This window comes from Fusarium verticillioides, chromosome 8 (genome assembly GCF_000149555.1).
Source record: "Fusarium verticillioides 7600 chromosome 8, whole genome shotgun sequence".
NCBI classification, from domain to species: domain Eukaryota; kingdom Fungi; phylum Ascomycota; class Sordariomycetes; order Hypocreales; family Nectriaceae; genus Fusarium; species Fusarium verticillioides.
The window spans coordinates 1217080-1232778 of record NC_031682.1 but is presented as its reverse complement, the minus strand read 5'-3'; the positions used below and the strand labels follow the sequence as shown (position 1 = coordinate 1232778).

General features: G+C 51.0%; 5 protein-coding genes across 6 annotated transcripts; 3 read left to right on the top strand and 2 right to left on the bottom strand.

The window, feature by feature from the left end:
• Positions 1-48: 48 nt before the first annotated feature.
• On the top strand, positions 49-1458 carry FVEG_07351 (transcription initiation factor TFIIE subunit alpha). Of its 2 annotated transcripts, XM_018895977.1 has the most exons (4): positions 74-175; positions 242-337; positions 392-519; positions 574-1458. In XM_018895977.1, exons 1-4 carry the CDS (start codon positions 81-83, stop codon positions 1332-1334), a joined length of 1080 nt encoding a protein of 359 aa, XP_018753345.1. In that variant the 5' UTR covers positions 74-80; the 3' UTR covers positions 1335-1458. The 2 variants fall into 2 exon arrangements, with proteins under 2 accessions (XP_018753344.1, XP_018753345.1); XM_018895976.1 differs by having other exon boundaries at positions 49-175; positions 392-1458.
• Positions 390-4688, bottom strand: FVEG_07352 (hypothetical protein). Its single transcript, XM_018895978.1, has one exon. The coding sequence runs from the start codon at positions 3055-3057 to the stop codon at positions 1633-1635; it is 1425 nt and encodes a 474-aa protein (XP_018753346.1). The 5' UTR covers positions 3058-4688; the 3' UTR covers positions 390-1632.
• A 952-nt stretch (positions 4689-5640) lies between these two features.
• FVEG_07353 (hypothetical protein) lies at positions 5641-6350 on the top strand (the record flags this gene model as incomplete). Its single annotated transcript, XM_018895979.1, has 3 exons — positions 5641-5854; positions 5928-6142; positions 6216-6350. The coding sequence occupies 3 exons, from the start codon at positions 5641-5643 to the stop codon at positions 6348-6350; spliced, it is 564 nt and encodes a 187-aa protein (XP_018753347.1).
• An 872-nt stretch (positions 6351-7222) lies between these two features.
• Positions 7223-9207, top strand: FVEG_07354 (signal recognition particle subunit SRP72; the record flags this gene model as incomplete). Its single annotated transcript, XM_018895980.1, has 2 exons — positions 7223-7962; positions 8013-9207. 2 exons carry the CDS (start codon positions 7223-7225, stop codon positions 9205-9207), a joined length of 1935 nt encoding a protein of 644 aa, XP_018753348.1.
• Positions 9208-9262: 55 nt separating this feature from the next.
• FVEG_07355 (hypothetical protein) lies at positions 9263-14323 on the bottom strand. The gene is made up of 2 exons (XM_018895981.1): positions 13614-14323; positions 9263-13547 (listed from the first exon to the last, which is right to left on the bottom strand). Exons 1-2 carry the CDS (start codon positions 14011-14013, stop codon positions 9727-9729), a joined length of 4221 nt encoding a protein of 1406 aa, XP_018753349.1. The 5' UTR covers positions 14014-14323; the 3' UTR covers positions 9263-9726.
• Positions 14324-15699: the final 1376 nt, after the last annotated feature.

Below are 15699 nucleotides of genomic sequence, written 5' to 3'. Positions count from 1 at the left end.
TGATTACGTCATCAAACCTCTAAGTTATACCCCTGCACATGATATTCGCGATCACATTCTCGCATGAAACCTACATCATCATGGATCTCGCAATCACACTTATCAAGTCCGTTGCGCGGGCGTTTTACGAAACCCGCGACATACTAGTGATCGATGCGCTTATTCTACATGAGGCGTGAGTATGACTATTACACTCCTGTGCTGGAAAAGTGCTTGGCTGCTAACCACAGAGTCTTGCTAGGCTTCGAGACGATGACTTGGCCTACTTGATGTCTACCAACACAAAGGAACTCCACAAGATATGCGGAAAACTACGCGAGGATCGATTCTTGGTGGTGTATGTGAAGGGAATATCGGCCGAATAGCTCTTGACTGACTGGACCCGGTGCAGACACACACGATCAGAACTCCGAGAAGGCAACCCAAGACCAAGCAACAAAACATGGTATTACATCGACTACCGAGCCACAATAGACGCCATCAAATGGCGCGTTTACACTATCGATAAAGAAGTACAGGGTACTACGCAAGTCGCGAGCGAGAAAAAAGAGTACTTTTGCTCATTTTGCAAAGCAGAATGGACGGCGATGGAGGTTCTGGACAACGTTGGCCCGGAAGGATTCTTATGCCACCGCTGCTCTCATGTTCTGACCTTTGAGGCCGACCGGACATCGACTGGGCACGAGCAGTCAACGCGACTCAATGACCAGTTCAAATTCATTAGTGAACTGCTTCCCAAGATCGACGCCGTCCACATTCCTGAATGCGATTTTGATCGCGCATTTGCCAAAGCACGCCCGGTGAAGCGCGACGAAACACACCAGCGCGCTCAGACTACTGCAGTAGACTCTGGCGCGAACCGACCTATGGCGGTTAAGGGCTTGACCAACACAGGGCCGCAATCGATTGCAGTTAACATCTCAACATCAGATGGCCCTACAGAAGCCGAGAAGGCGGCAGAGCAGGCGCGCAAGGAGCAGATAGCGAAGCAAAATGCTCTTCCATCGTGGATGTCCAATAGTACAGTCACTGGGGAGTCCTTCTCAGCAAGCGCTGCTCCTGGCACTGCATCAATCGTCAAGAAGGAGTCCAGCAAAGATGCTGGCCCAGCAGCACCGGCCGTGGCCAATGCTCAAATAGACGACATATTTGAGAAGCTCAAGGCGGAGATAGCACAAGAAAGATCAGATGAGGAAGAGGACGACGACGACGAAGAAGAAGAAGACTTATTCGAAGATGTCCCTGCCGCCAAAAAAGTGAAACTGGCTGGACCAGATACTGAAGAGCAAAAAGAAGACGAAGACAGCGAGGAGATAGAGTTCGAAGACGTTTAAAACCCATGGAATTATCAGTAATGGTCAGACTCTTTGTTCTTGTACATAAATAGCCACTCTTCTATCATCTAATATTCTTATTCTAATTCCAATTCCTGTTTAACCTAACTAAGCCCGGCCACGCTTTTGAAACAAAGAAGAAGAAAAAAGGCCAATGCTATGCCCGAGGTATCAGTACTTGCCCAAGCACATGTTTGAACGCCCCATTGTATGCCGGTAAAAAAGTCGCTTTCATGATGTTTACACCTGTCCTTAAAGAAACCCAAGTCGTTCATTTCCAGTTTTCCAATACTGCACGTCACCTTGCAGTTTCTACGCCGCGCCGCATCTCGAGTTGAGATGTCTTGCATGTTCGTGGCAACTTGGCCAACGGTAATTCGGTGTCATCGAGAGACGAGCATGAAATTTCAGACATGCTACGCTTCAGACCTGTCAAAGCTCCAACGATGTTGCCGGCGGGCGGTGACTCGTCACCCTCATCGCCGTGATCCCTGGACAACGGGTCTTGCTCGTCCTTTTTGTCGAGCACGCTATCGCGCTCCCATGCGGACTCTAGCCCGTCCAGGTAGACCGGGGACCTCTTCAAGAAGTTCCAGGATAAGGAGTCATGCTCCATTGCAATGTATAATGAGTCCATCTTGCCACTAGCATCCAGCACGGCGCAGTGTTGTTTGAGGAACGCACGGTCGTACGGACCGTGGACGAGCCTGGCCTCCAGGGGCCTTAACATTGGCAAGCCTTGTAGACGCTCAGCATCGCAAAGCTTTGCTTGCAATGGAACCCACGGCCGTCCTTTGAGTAGAGGTTCAAATGCTCGTGATACAGCCTCTGTGACAGACTTGGCATCATCTCCTTCCACTGCGAGCATACGATGAAGTCCACGGGACAAGCATCTCTTGTATGAGGTTGTATCCTTTTCAAATGGGAAGGGCGTGTCCTTGGATGGCATCAAGGATACATGCACTGTCCATGACCTTGGGGGTTGGGTTGATGCGGTAGGCTTTATCGACAATTTGTGTGTTGAGTTTAACGGCAGCTGTGAGGGGACAGTGGTTATGGGCGATAGATGAAAGGTATTGACGGTGGCACCGCTTGGATCTGGGTCTTGGGGAGGCGACAACAAAGGCTCGGCACTCTCCAACTTTTCGATCCTCTCTTCCAAGCACTCGTCACTATCTAGCAGCTCAAGTTGACGATTGCGCAAATCGTCCACTTCGCTCCCTGTCCTTGCCAGCTGTTCGCCTTGTGATCGAAGGGCTTGTTCCAAGCATTTAATCTGTTGCTGCAATTGTGTAACAAGCGCCCACGCAGCAGATGCGTTGCGGTATGAGCCTTTGAGTTCAGTGTCGGTTTCGTCCTTATTCTTCTCGACCGTCTCTTCCAGCTCGCTGATGCGACGAACAACATGGGAAAGTCGATCACGGTCTCGTGGGGTTGCGAGTTCTTCCAAGGCTCGTACTCGCTGTTGAATCGCATCGATCTCGGACTTGTTAGTGCTTGGTGTTGGGGTATCGGCATTGGCAACATGAAAGCAGGATAGATGACCACAGTTGCAAGTGGCGCCTGGCAAAGATTTGTTGTGATCGAACCCCATGCAGCCGCACCGCTGACCCTTGAGCTCAGGTATCATGAGGATATACCGACATTGACCCTTTGGTAGCTGAGACTCGTCGGGCTGCGGCGTCGAGGCCGGTGGGGGAGAGCGAGAGGGTGAGGGTGACATTAAGTTGCGTCAAACCAAGGTATCGAAGAGAGGAATCGAGGGCGAGATAGGTCGTCCATGGAAATGTCGGTGGCAGTATGAGCCTGATATGGACAGAATGGGTACAGATGGGTATGAATGGGGACGGGGTAGTCTTTTTAGATGAGAGATGGAGCACGGAAGAAGAAAAAAACAACAGCAACTTGTAGGTAGGTAGGTAGGTAGGTGCAGCAAGGCAAGGCAGGGCAAGGTAGGCGGGCGGCTCTAATCATAAAGCAGGGCGATGTCGAGATTTGAACCCCCAGGGATGTTGGGGTTGTGTGATTCCGTCTGGCCGCGTTAGGACAGTACCTAATACCAGGCAGGTGTACCTGGAAACAGTGGCATGATAGCACGCGAGAGGCTGTAGACCGTTAACGGTTTCTAGGTATATCCAGGGTCCGCTTTTGAGACGTTATCATCCGCACTGGTCTCGCCATCCGGACAACCCACGAATCCTAGACCGGCTGCGCCCGCAGGCCGGCTGATGGCATCACAAACTCCCACGTAGAAGACCCGCAGGTGGTCATGGCACCACAAGCCGACGATTATAGACAGTGGGGGTTAGCCGTGGCTGCCAGCGACTGCTTGAGGTACATGCCCAGTAACACCGAGAGGATAAAAGCAGAGATTGCCCATGGCCACGATCAACAATCTCCTCCATGTATTGAGGGTAGAGCCATGGAACGCGGTGAGAACAATCACAACTCCAGGCCATTGCCAGAAGAAATCTAGGTCCACGCTAGACCACGGGAAACTCAGGGGATGCAGTAGAGTCCCAGCTAAGAGAAGATAGCGTCGTTATCTTGTTGGTCTGTTGTCAAGTTGCATACATACAATTCTTCGCGAGTGCCGTCCGTACGGAGTACCCTCAAACCAAATCTTGGTTACCTGGGGCAAGGCGCGCTGTTTTCTTGTCTTGTCTTGTCTTGCCTTGGGGGACCCTGGCATGGAACCCGTGAGAAGTTATCCCACATCAGTCAGAGTCCGATTGATAAACAAAATGTCTCAACTCTTGACATGGAAAGCTTGGCTGATCGTGCCGCACCCTTTTACTAGTTCCCATTGGCCCTTGACGGTTGGTCCCTGAAGCTTGTCGAGACGGAGATGGAGATGGAGACGGAGACTATCAAGAGGCAGAAAGTCGAGTTGGAGGGCGGCCACGCGATCTGTAACGGGCGGGCGCAAGAAATCAAAAGACTGAAGAGTTGATATGTATGTATGTAAATACTAGGGCCCTTGCGCAATGATTGTGATCGTGGCCGGAATCGCAATGGTGATTGATGGAAGCATGTGCATGGGGTCTCACAGATTAGCAGACCTCCTCTGGCTGGTCCACCCCCACACCCTCTTTGTTGCCAAGCCTGCCACTTTCTTTGGACGGGAGGGACAAAATTTGACTCTTGGGAGGTAGGTAGTTCCCGCACCCGCACCCGTCCATTAACTAGGTACTACAGTACCTACTAAGTTACCTTGCTGTACCTTATGAATGGCCACTCGCTATCCGTACTCAGTCACCTCTCCGGTCTGGCGGGCCCCGTTCCGTAGCTGCTACTCTACGGATACTGTAGCTACATACTACATAAAATAATAGCGGGAGGGACTTGATGCCAATGGGCGCGAGGGCAAACCCGTCATCGGATTGGACAACCTTGATGGTGTAATGTATCTCGTGTAAGGTATCCGTCTGGTACTTTAGAAGAGGGAGCCCCCAAATTGCGGTCGAGAAAAGTGATGTGCTCTTGACTCGTCGACTCGTTGCATGAGATCGCCTCTTCCTCCATGCACCTGGTCCCACAGGTGGTCCAGATATCGGATGCATGTAAGTTAGAGGTCGTGCGTGGTACAGTACTGTACGGTAAGGTATGTATGTATGTACGCCTTATCGGCGCCTACCTACCGTTGATGCAAGGTTATCGACCAAGTTGCCCGCACGCATGTGATTCCTCCCCAGGTCCTGATCAGAGGTTGATGGTACATAATTACCTTGTAAATCATAGAGATTCGCATTATTCTGTACATGCGCGTGTGTCACTCACTGCCTGTGTGTGCGCAGTACTCTCTGTACGGGGCATGGAACTCCAAATTCAACACCAGGGCCGGTTGGAACCGGTAGACCAGGTGAGGTTGGCCAAGGCCTCATCTTTGCTACTATGTATGTACCTAGGTAGCTAAGTATGGGTCATGCCAAATTCATCTTCAGCCCTGAGACGTAGCAATTGAAAACAGCCTGAACTGTAGGTACATATCATGTACGTAACAGCCATCAGGGTGGGTTGTGTGCAGCAGCACAACCTTAAGCACGGCAGAAGTAAGAAGCCTTGGCCCCTGGCTGCCTGGCTCTACTCTGTACTGCACTGTACCTCAAGGAGTGAGCAGTGGGCTCTGGAGGATTTCTTTGCCCACGTGCAGTCTCTTGCTTGGGACAGGCAACTCCTTGCCACCTGCGAACTACTACCAATGTACATATACGGTAACTACTGATTGAGTGATCTCGGGCCTGTATGTTGCAAGCCGTGGCTTTGACCAGCGACACGACGCACCTCGAGCTGCTACTCAACAACTATGGGTAATTTCGGAACTGCTGTCAACTCCCTGTTGAGCACTTACACCAAGTGCCTGTCTCTTCTGAACGGCTTCCCTAAAGATGAGGATCCGGGGCCATTGAGTCACACGCGCTCAACACTGAGCATCTCACTTCGATCCGACAGAGCTCGGGTGCGTCGAGAATATGCTTCGCGACTTTCGCAAGATGGTTCTCGGTTTGAAAAAGGCGATGGTAAGTCACTTCTATCTGCATTGGTTTCGTTTGTATAAAAATGCATGAGTTGTTGTTCTGAAGCCTGTCCCAGCTCCTGCACGATCAGCTCTTAGACGCATTGTGAGGAAACTCACAATCACCCTGGCCGACGTGGTCCGCTCATTTCATGACCCGAAAGGACAGCCGATCAACAGCGAGTCTCTTCTAGCTCTATCCACAGGCTCAAGTCTAGACGCCGTTCGCGCTATGAATGACTTGTCAACCAGAGTAGGATCAACATCAAGTTCCAGTTCACTGGGTAGCATCGTAAGCAGAGGACGACAGAGATCCCGCCGTCATAGCCAGAAAGCCGGAACCAAGTCTAAGAGACGGTCAACAGAAGAGCGGTCTAAGCGTGACAAGACCAGAAGCAAGAAGCCCACGAGCCATAGCCATAGCCGGGGACGGAGACAGACGTCCTCCGGTCAGCGGCATCATCGACATGGCCCCAGAGACCGGCACTCGCCGGAAATAAAGGGACCTCATAACAGAGTCTCCGTTGTGACCGTTGCTACGGATTCAACCAAGTTGGGAGAGATCAGGCGACGCTTGTCGAAGCAGATGCCTTTGGAGGAATATGAGAACAGGGTCGCTTATCCATTGTATGCCTATCATGCCCAAGAGGCACCAGTGCGTAAGAAATGGTGGAATCCTTTCAGGCGCCGATGACTGGCGAAAGCTACTTCTGGTGTGGACTTGATGTATATGATACCCGATGCTATATATGAATATTGCTGTCTCTTGGTGATCTACTCTTACGGTGTAGTGGCTGTTACCCCCCCACAGCTTGAGATCTTGATCCCATTGCGCACACCAATGAAAGAATACCCTCGACTGGGTCCCTCTTGAGGGAACCGTAAAGCCCTCCTAGGTAATAGGATCAGATGGAGGAAGAATCAAAAGCAGTAATGAATGCATTCAAGAATGTTGCATGATATTGTCTCGTTTACCTTACATACCTAAGGTAATAAAGGTCTTTCTTTGTATTGATGACAGGAGGTGAGAGTGGTCAAATACCCAGGTAGAGTATGGGTAAGCTTTCTACACTGTGCAGGACACTGTTGAGGCTGCAAAGCCACAGAAAGAACTTGGAATTATTCTACTGTGCCCCGCTGCCCAAAACTGCCCCGCCAGCATCACGAGTGGACTGGACTGGACTGGGTTGGACGGACGGACGAACGACAGGTCATCTCATTCAACTTGACGACAACGAGCAAAAGAGCTTCGAAAGCGAACAAGACACAGCCAAGTCACTCTCTGGGCTCGTCCCATTCCCACTCCATCTAACGGTGTTGCTATCGACGTGACCCCCCACGGATATGCCTTCGTCTTGATAGCGTCGCCATCATGCCTCAAGACCCTGCTGCCGCCCTCAGCGCCTTATTGCGCCAATCCTCCGTCGAAGACCACGACGAGGCCCTCAAGATTGCCAACGCCGCCCTCAAGGCTAACAAGAACGATGTCGATAGCCAGCACACCCGTATCATCGCGTTGCTGAAGCTCGATCGATTCGACGATGCTTTGCGCGCCATTGCTGATGGCTCTCCCGCCCTCCACGCACGAATTGCCCTTGAACATGCCTATGCTCTCTACAAGACGGGAAAGCTTAACGAGGCCACTTCTGTCCTCCAGGCTTTCGGTCTAGAGAAGAAGAGGAGTCTACAGCATGTTGCCGCACAAGTTGCTTACCGTGCCGAGCGCTTCGATGAGGCTTGCAACATATACAGCCGTCTACTCGACACCGATCCCGCAGATGAGGAGAACGATATCAGCATCAATCTTCGGGCCGCTTTTGCCCAGTCTAGTTGGCTGGGATACTCGGTCACTGACAAGATTTCTGTCCAAGACTCTGATGGATTTGAACTGTGTTATAACGCTGCATGTGCGCATATTGCCAACGGCTCCCTTGAGACTGCAGCCGATCTATTGCAGCGTGCAAGTCGATTGTGTGATGCCTCCGATGACTTGACAGATGAGGACAAGCAGGCGGAAATGCGGCCGATTCTTGCACAGCAGGCCTACGTCTTTGCTAAGTTGGGCAAGCTCAGGGAGGCTCTCGATCTCTATAACTCTCTATCAAACGCAAGGTAGGTTTTACTGCAATTATGCCGAGGGTTGAACTGACTATGATGGACAGAGAAGAAGATTCCGACCTGGCACTAATAATTGGCAACAACCTGGTCACTTTAGAGCCAAAGGACGAGAACCCCTATCTTCTCGAGCGAAGATTCTCGGCCCTGACGGCCAAGGCAAGAAATGCCAAGCTCTTCCAGCACCAGTCTGATATCTTGCGACGCAACCGACTAACCGTGGATTTGCAAATCCTCAAGGGTGCCGGAGTCAAGCGCCGCACCGATGCCCTTCTCACCGAAGCAAAACATCCCACGACAGCTGCCGAAACTAGCATCCTCTCTGTTCTCAACGCTGCTGCGAGCGCACAAGGGACATCTGGGAAGCATCTTCTGAAGAATCTCCAAGGACTGTCCCAGAAGAGACCACATGATGTCGGTCTTGTGTTAACCATTGTGCAAATACAGCTCCATGAAGGAAAAGTTGGCTCAGCTCTGTCTATTCTTGAGTCTTTCCTACAGCGTCTCGAAAGAAACGAGACTGATGATTCTCAAAATGCTCGGTTCAGCCCTGGTCTTATTGCACTTACTGTGACCCTTTTGAGGGCACAGGGACGGGAATCCTCGGCAAAGGCTGAACTTGTTAAGGCTGCTACATACTGGCAGTCCCGCCCGGCTAGCTCAGCAATCTCACTCCTCGAAGAGGCTGGCATCGAACTGATGAAGTCATCCAACGCCCAGGATTTGCAACTCGCGGGTACTTCGTTCCAGAAACTAATCGATGAGCGGAAGGGCTCGGACATTGCTGCGGCTGGCCTTGTCGCATCCTTCGCTCCCTCAAGCCCCTCTCGTGTAGAAAAGCACCTCCAGAACCTCCCTCCCGTGGATTCTCTTATCGAGGGCATCGACGTAACAGCTCTCCTCAGCGCTGGCGTTGCGACCGCAGCCAGTAAGACAGGCTCCTCAACTTTGAAGCGCTCGGCTCCTTCGGGACCATCTGAAAAGACAAGCAAGCGACGCAGAAAGATACGCCTTCCCAAGAACTACGTCGAAGGCACCAGACCCGACCCTGAGCGCTGGCTGCCTTTGCGTGACAGAAGCTCGTACCGTCCCAAGGGCAAGAAGGGCAAGAAGAAGGCTGTCGATTCAACACAGGGAGGAATCGTGAAGGAAGAGGAGACTCTGGAGCTCGTAGGCGGAGGAGGTGTCAAGGTTGAGAAGGCGCCTCCGCCTTCCAAGAAGAAGAAGAAGGGTAGGAAATAGTGCAGCAGTTTACAGATACTGCATATCACATATCTTAGTCCAACAATACTCCGTTTCGGTATGATATTCTTGACCCTTGATTTAATTTTTCCATCCACGTATACGTCCTGGTTCTATGGGTGCAGTTCCTCCTGACTCTCATCAAAATCACAAGAATGAATGATATCCATCATAGTTATATGCACATTCGCCCAATTTCGATTCGACTGAAAAATCAAAAATCGATTTCTAACGCTGACTTTTAATGCTCTGCCCAAGCCCTGGTGCAAGCGAGTACAAATGAACAAAAGGCCTCGGCCACTATAGAATATCTAGAAACATGTGTTCTCGTCATCGACCCCTTGACATGAGTCCACCAAGCTCGACATCTCAAGTCTGCTTTTTCTGTGGCCACTCAATAACACAAGTATAAAATGAAGGTAGTCACAACGCCCGTCCCAGCAAGCCCCAATTCTATATAAATAAACGTTATACGCGCGGACTATACTCCACACGAGAGCCCTCCATAACTTCCCAGTGTCAGGCGTTAACGGGCTGCACGGGCCGGCTCGGAAGCTGCTCTATATCCTGAAGCGACTCAGAATCCGAGTCTTGACTTTCAAGATCGTCCTTCTTGGTGCTTCGGCCTCTCCTTACACCAGTACCGTCTGACTCCTCGTCCGTCTCTGTCTCCATTGGAGGCAGGGGACTGCGGCGCCCATCTGAGAAGCTGACTGCAACTTCGCTCTCCGTGTCCGACGGTATTGTTAACCTACCGCCAGCTGATGTGCTTCTAGCTGCTTGGGCGGTCGAATACTTCCTATGCAGTTCGCGGAAGCTTCGTGCGGTTGCAGTGCTTGCGCTTGCAATGGATTCTCTACGCTCACTCGACTCCACCGGCACACCAACGGCAGAGTAGAAGTCTTCATCCTCTGGTCCACTAGGCATTGGCGACAGTGGAGGATCTTGCTGCTGGGAGGACTTTCGAGCACGGATTTTCTCATCATGGGTCATGTTCTGCAGGCCATCACCAAAGTTAATGACTGATGCCTTCTTGCCATGCACCACGAAGCTCCCTGTGCCTCTGGAAAGTTGGTGCTCTTGGGTCGATTCTTCCCCTGGCCCAGCGACCTCCTTGCCCTTGCGGCTGCCGCGGTGGTGCGAGAGATGTCCAGCGCCCTCTCGAAGAGTGCGTTGGAGACTGCGGCGAATTTTACTCCTGTCACCCTTGTCTGTAGGTGTCCCAGACTCCCCAGGTACATCAGCACCTGTGGAAACAGTGGCTTTGTCTGTAGGGTCACGGCTGGGTCGTTGCTCAAGTAGGCCGGCCTGCTCCAGGAAGTCTCGTTCATCGGCGTCAGGATCATGGTTTCCGTCGTCCTCCTTGCGCAACGGTGGCTTGTTGCTTTCATCTTGGGCCGAAGGGGGTTTAGCTAGCGGTGTGGAAGGGAGGGATGCTATGGGAGACTGGGCGATACTAGATACTGACCCGTGTCTCGTGCTAGCAGCTTCTGGTCGAACAAAGGAGAGATCGCGTGAACTATGCCGGCGTTTAGTCGCACTCTGAGGAGGTGTTGTGAAAACCTGATCCAGAGGTGAATCGACATCCTCTGTGACTTGGGCTGTGTTAGGGACGTGGGCGATCTGCGGCTCGGTGGGTGTTCTTGGGCCGGCCTCGGTTCCAGAATGATGCGTTGACCGCGATCCTCTACGACCCACGTTGCCCCGTGGCGTAGGCGACCCTGTTCTCTGTGAAAGTCGGTTTGACTGTTGCTTGGTAGGAGTAAAGGTCGAGGATGGGTGTTCTTCTTCGAGATCCTGTATCAAGATATCACGGTGGCATTTGTGTTTCCATATATCTTGGCGCGTCCACTTGAGCTGAGCAGATATCCGCGCAGCAGCAGATAAAAGCTGTTCCCTCGTTCTTGGCTGGATGGGCGCAAGGATTAGCAGGTGGCGTGCGTTCCTGAGCTGGTGTTCCAGCTGTTTCTGAATCTCCTGCACATGCTCATCAGCTTCAGCAATCTTCTGCTTCATCACGTCTCTTCGAGCAGCCGAGATATCTTCGGCCATTTTATGGTCTATTCGACTCCTCGCGATAGACACTGGTCCGGTTGGTGTCTGGATGAGGGTGGCAGCATCAGCGCTATCCAGTCGACGTAAACCACGACGACTCTGTCCGTCATAGTTGCCTCCGATGACACCACGCATCTTAACGCCCGTAGTCCGGAAGGCGGCAGCATAATTGAGTTTGGCGAGCCAGTCGTTCATTTCTTCTTCATTATCTGCCAATAGCACTTCTTCTAGACCACCCTGCCGCACATAGACGAAAGCGTTCTTGTGCTTCTTATACGCCGTATCATGGAGGGCCACGGCAGCATAAGTTGACATGAGACCATCTGGTTTGAACTCTTGAAGCGGGGGTGTGAAGATCAACGGTGTTCCGTCATGTCCCGCCTTGATGTGGTTCTCATACTGATGCATTAAAGACTTCACCCAGCCTGTATTGCGGAAGAAGTAGAGCTGCGCCCCAGTAAGAATGGCGCCCCATTCCTGCCACGGAGACCTTGCCTTGCGTTTCTTCGCATCTTTCCGCCAAAGTAATCCAACCTTGGTGACCTTGATGTCGACGATACCGGGATGTGCTTCGGCCGGGTTGCTAGCTGTCTGTTCCGTCATGAAAGCGTCAGGTCGAGACCGGGCAGACACGATCTGCAGTACACCTGTTCTAAAAAACGTTTTCTGTAAGTCCTTCAAGTTCAGACTAGTCGCAGAGCCGAGGTAATTGTAGTGATCCTCCAGCTCCATGGCATCCTTCAAGTTTGGTCTCAGAGCATCAAGGCTTCCGTCCAAGATCAGGGTATAGGGATCGATAGGCTCCTTGACAGCTCTTTTTGCGGGGTCGTTTACTGTAGAAGAGATCAGAGGTTTTCGTCGAGATTTATGTGAAGCATAGCGGTCGCTTGTAGGGTCTAAATCATCCTCAACGTGAATGAAAGGGGTATAAGTTATGTTGTCATAAAAACATTCCAGAATGTCGTCAAATATGCCCTCTCCGTTTGTGTTCTTCAGGTAATCAGCTTTTTGCATTTTGTGCTTGTTATTCTTGTTGAAGACGTCGGTATGTAGAATGAGTAGGGAGAAAGCAATGAAGTACGCCTGATCAGGCGATGAGTAAATGCCTGGGTTACACTCATGGTAGCGGTTGGCAAACGCTTGTAAGCAACGGTCGATCTGCTGTGTTTCCTTAGGTAGCTCAGCTTCCATGAGCAGTTTTCGAATAGCCATATCCATAGGATCACCAAAGAAGCTAAAACTACGCATGTAACTCCGAAGGACCGAAGCCATGAATGGGTCAGCGCTTTTTGAAAGAGTCGCAGCAATGATGCCTCGGCTGGCAACTTCTTCGACCCGCGCAAGATATTTGGCTGGTGACTCGTCTTCGTTGCGTTCTGGGAGAACAAAGGAGTCCCTGGCAAGCTGGAGCGAGTTGTTTTTAGATCCAATGGACCCGGGGGTTGTAGGAGTCATCGTGCCCTGACGACTGAGTTCCGAATTCTGCCGCAAACGACTGAGGCCAAACAAATCACCAAAGCTTTTACGACCAGTAGAGGACGACGTTCGTGTCGTCGGCGGTAGAAGATGATCGTCATTGGAGTCACGGCCCATCGAACTCATAGTAGAGGACCTTCCTCGCAACAGATCTCCCCTCGTGGGCGAAGAATGCCCCGACTGAACCCCCCCAGGTGCCACCAGAGTGGTCGCAGGTGATTGGCCTGACCTTAGATCGGAATCGCCTCTGTTAGTATTTCCGCCAGCTGTTCGGCCGCTCTGAGCGGAAGCTGGACGTGGCGTGGTGGAAATCCCAAGGGACGAAGCCGAGGAGATGCCTGGGGGTGCTTTTCCTTGCTGCTGAAGATGCGCAAATGGAAAGAGAGGCTCTGGTGCTTTCTTATGCCGTCGCAATCGAAAGAACGGGCCTGATTTCTTGGGTGTCGTCTCCGGACTCTGATAGGACGAACTCTGGTGAGACAAGCGATCGTTGGAGCTAGCATCAGACCTGGATGACTCGGAAGGGCGGTTTGGAGGTGTTAAGATTGTACCATTAGGACTACTTGTTGTAGCTGTTGTCGATGGTCGCGGAGATTCAGGTTCCTCCAGTGTAGCGAGCGTGGGGCGTCGTCTGTCATCAGTGAAGGATTTCCGAAGTGTCTTCTGGCGTCCCGTTCCATTGTTGGTGTTGACGTCCTCACGGGGCAAATCCGTCGAGCGACGGAACCTGGCAGTCAGGCCTATGCGTGAAGGTTTCTTTTTCGGTCCATTGAAGTCGTTTGTTGGAGCGGTGGTAATGATTTCGGGTGCTAAGTTGAACATAGGTTAGCTAAGCATGTCCCAGCTGCGCAGTACGGTAGATAGGGGTGTGTTACGTCGCGGAACAGGCGGCGGCTTCTCGGATTGTTGCTTGGCTCGTAGAGACAGTTGAGAATCACTCGCGTTTCGGAAACGCAAGACGGAGAAGCGATGATGTTTGCTGTTTTCTTCTTGTATAGGAGGGGTGTCTGGGCGACTTCCAGGGCGACTTCCGGGGCGACTTTCAGTTTGACTCTCGGGGAGACCTTCAGGACGGCTAGTTGTTGACTCGCGAGCTAACTCGCGAGGTTGCTGTGGGTGGGAAGACTCTCCGGGTCCTTGTCCCTCGTCATCGTTGTGGTCGGGCTGAGAAGGAACTGGAGGAGGAAGATCGCCGGATGCGCTGGGTTCGAAGAGGGTATGTCGGCGTTTTTCAGTGTCATCAGACAAGTTGCCTCGGCGGCGACGAAAAGCCATAACGGCGACTGATCATGATACGCAGCCAGCCCAGGCGTTGTCAAGACCAGACGACGTCGATAGAGAGCCAGTTGAGGGCGGCAGGCGTCTCACGACCTACCAAGCGAAATGCTGGTACGCAGTCGCGGTGGTGTTCATTGAGACAACTCGAGGTGCCTAGATCGATGATAAGAATTCAGCAAGAGTGGATGTCGCGTGAAAGGGTCAGGTTGTGAGCGCTGTCGATGCAGCGTAGTTACTTAGGTTAGTAGTTAGTTGGAGGTTGATCCGTTTTCGATCACTTCCATTGAGCATTCGCTTTCCGCAGGAGCTTTCCCACCAAGCCAGGGGCTGCTGGTCGTGGCAGCCTCAATTAACCCAGCCCATCCCCAGCGCATGTCACGCTACCAATGCACAGTGTCCGGCCCCACCGCTACAGTAGGTACCTAACCTGAAGGCATGTGGCTGGGAGTAAGGGGCTCTAGGTTCCTGGACGACCCGCTGTAAAAGGCCCTTCAGGTACAAAGGACCTAAGCTAGCCCACTGGGTTATTAGTGTGGCTGGTGTAAGGAGGTGAGGTGATGATAGAGAAACATTGTCCAAAGAATGGGCTGAAATTACAGCTTACAATAATTTCTTCTTCGATATCTTTGATCCCATCTCAGGTGGCTACTGTATACAGTATATCTGTAACGTGGCGACACGCGCAACGTAAGCCTAAGTAGGTAACAGTATTATACAGCGTCATCAGCACTTGTGGTCACTTGGATAGAGGCTCTGGCATCAATATACGAGAGTACGGTAACAAATACTGATTTTATTTATTGTAATTATTTGAATTTGGGACTGAGATTCCGAACTTGCTCTGACAGCCTCAGAGTAAGTGAGCAGACAAATTGATTTAACAGTTTCTGAAGAATGAACCATAGAGAACTTCATATATATCTTTTTTATCTATATATACCAGCGAGTCCTAAGAACAAGTATTCATGTTTCAACATCTCCCTGTCCATAATATATCTAAGGCCATGCCACATGGAAAATGACAGCATGGGAGGCTTGATTTTTTCGGAATCGTTACAAGCTCAAGCGACAGATAAGTGCAGATAGACCCCTCGCGTGTACTATGTAAAGTCCGTCCATTTACACCAACCTGGCAGTCTGGGCACTGTAGCTAAGTATATTAAAGTTAGGTATGGATAGGGTAAACTTATGTCTGTCTCCTGAATCTAAAATGAAATGTGTAGCTCTATTACTTCGAACCAGTTCCGAGCATATTGAATGTTGTTGGCATCTATCAAGAAAAGTTTGATATCTAACTACTACCTGTTAGATAGCTCAGTGTTCTAAATATAAGCCATCTCTTTCTATCAACATGATAGACAACCTATAAATAGGCGGCGACCTTTGGTCTAATAACCAACTGTCAGCGGGCTGCAAAATTACTTCCATTATTCTTGGTCCTTTTTCAGATCGCCCTTGATAGTGTTTATAACTGTGTAACTACCAGTTATTGGTGATAACTTAGATCCCAGTGTCCATTTCTGTGTCACTTCGCACTACGAATTAAGCATTTAGTAATGCTGTTACATGCTATCATAGCAAGCTTGTTAAATCCAACTACCACCTTAAAATATGGTAATGTTCTATTTGCTTCAATTCTGATGCTTCCAACGCCTACCTAGGTTGTGAAAAAAAGAAGACCTC

What these genes read in the sequence shown, in the direction of transcription:
- FVEG_07351 (XM_018895976.1), top strand. Translation starts at nt 81, where the DNA reads ATGGATCTCGCAATCACACTTATCAAGTCCGTTGCGCGGGCGTTTTAC. An exon ending in GCGCTTATTCTACATGAGGC is followed by an intron (nt 176 to 241) that starts GTGAGTATGACT and finishes GAGTCTTGCTAG; the next exon opens with GCTTCGAGACGATGACTTGG. An exon ending in GAGGATCGATTCTTGGTGGT is followed by an intron (nt 338 to 391) that starts GTATGTGAAGGG and finishes GACCCGGTGCAG; the next exon opens with ACACACACGATCAGAACTCC.
- FVEG_07352 (XM_018895978.1), bottom strand. Translation starts at nt 3,057, where the DNA reads ATGTCACCCTCACCCTCTCGCTCTCCCCCACCGGCCTCGACGCCGCAG.
- FVEG_07355 (XM_018895981.1), bottom strand. Translation starts at nt 14,013, where the DNA reads ATGGCTTTTCGTCGCCGCCGAGGCAACTTGTCTGATGACACTGAAAAA. An exon ending in GCCGCCGCCTGTTCCGCGAC is followed by an intron (nt 13,548 to 13,613) that starts GTAACACACCCC and finishes TGTTCAACTTAG; the next exon opens with CACCCGAAATCATTACCACC.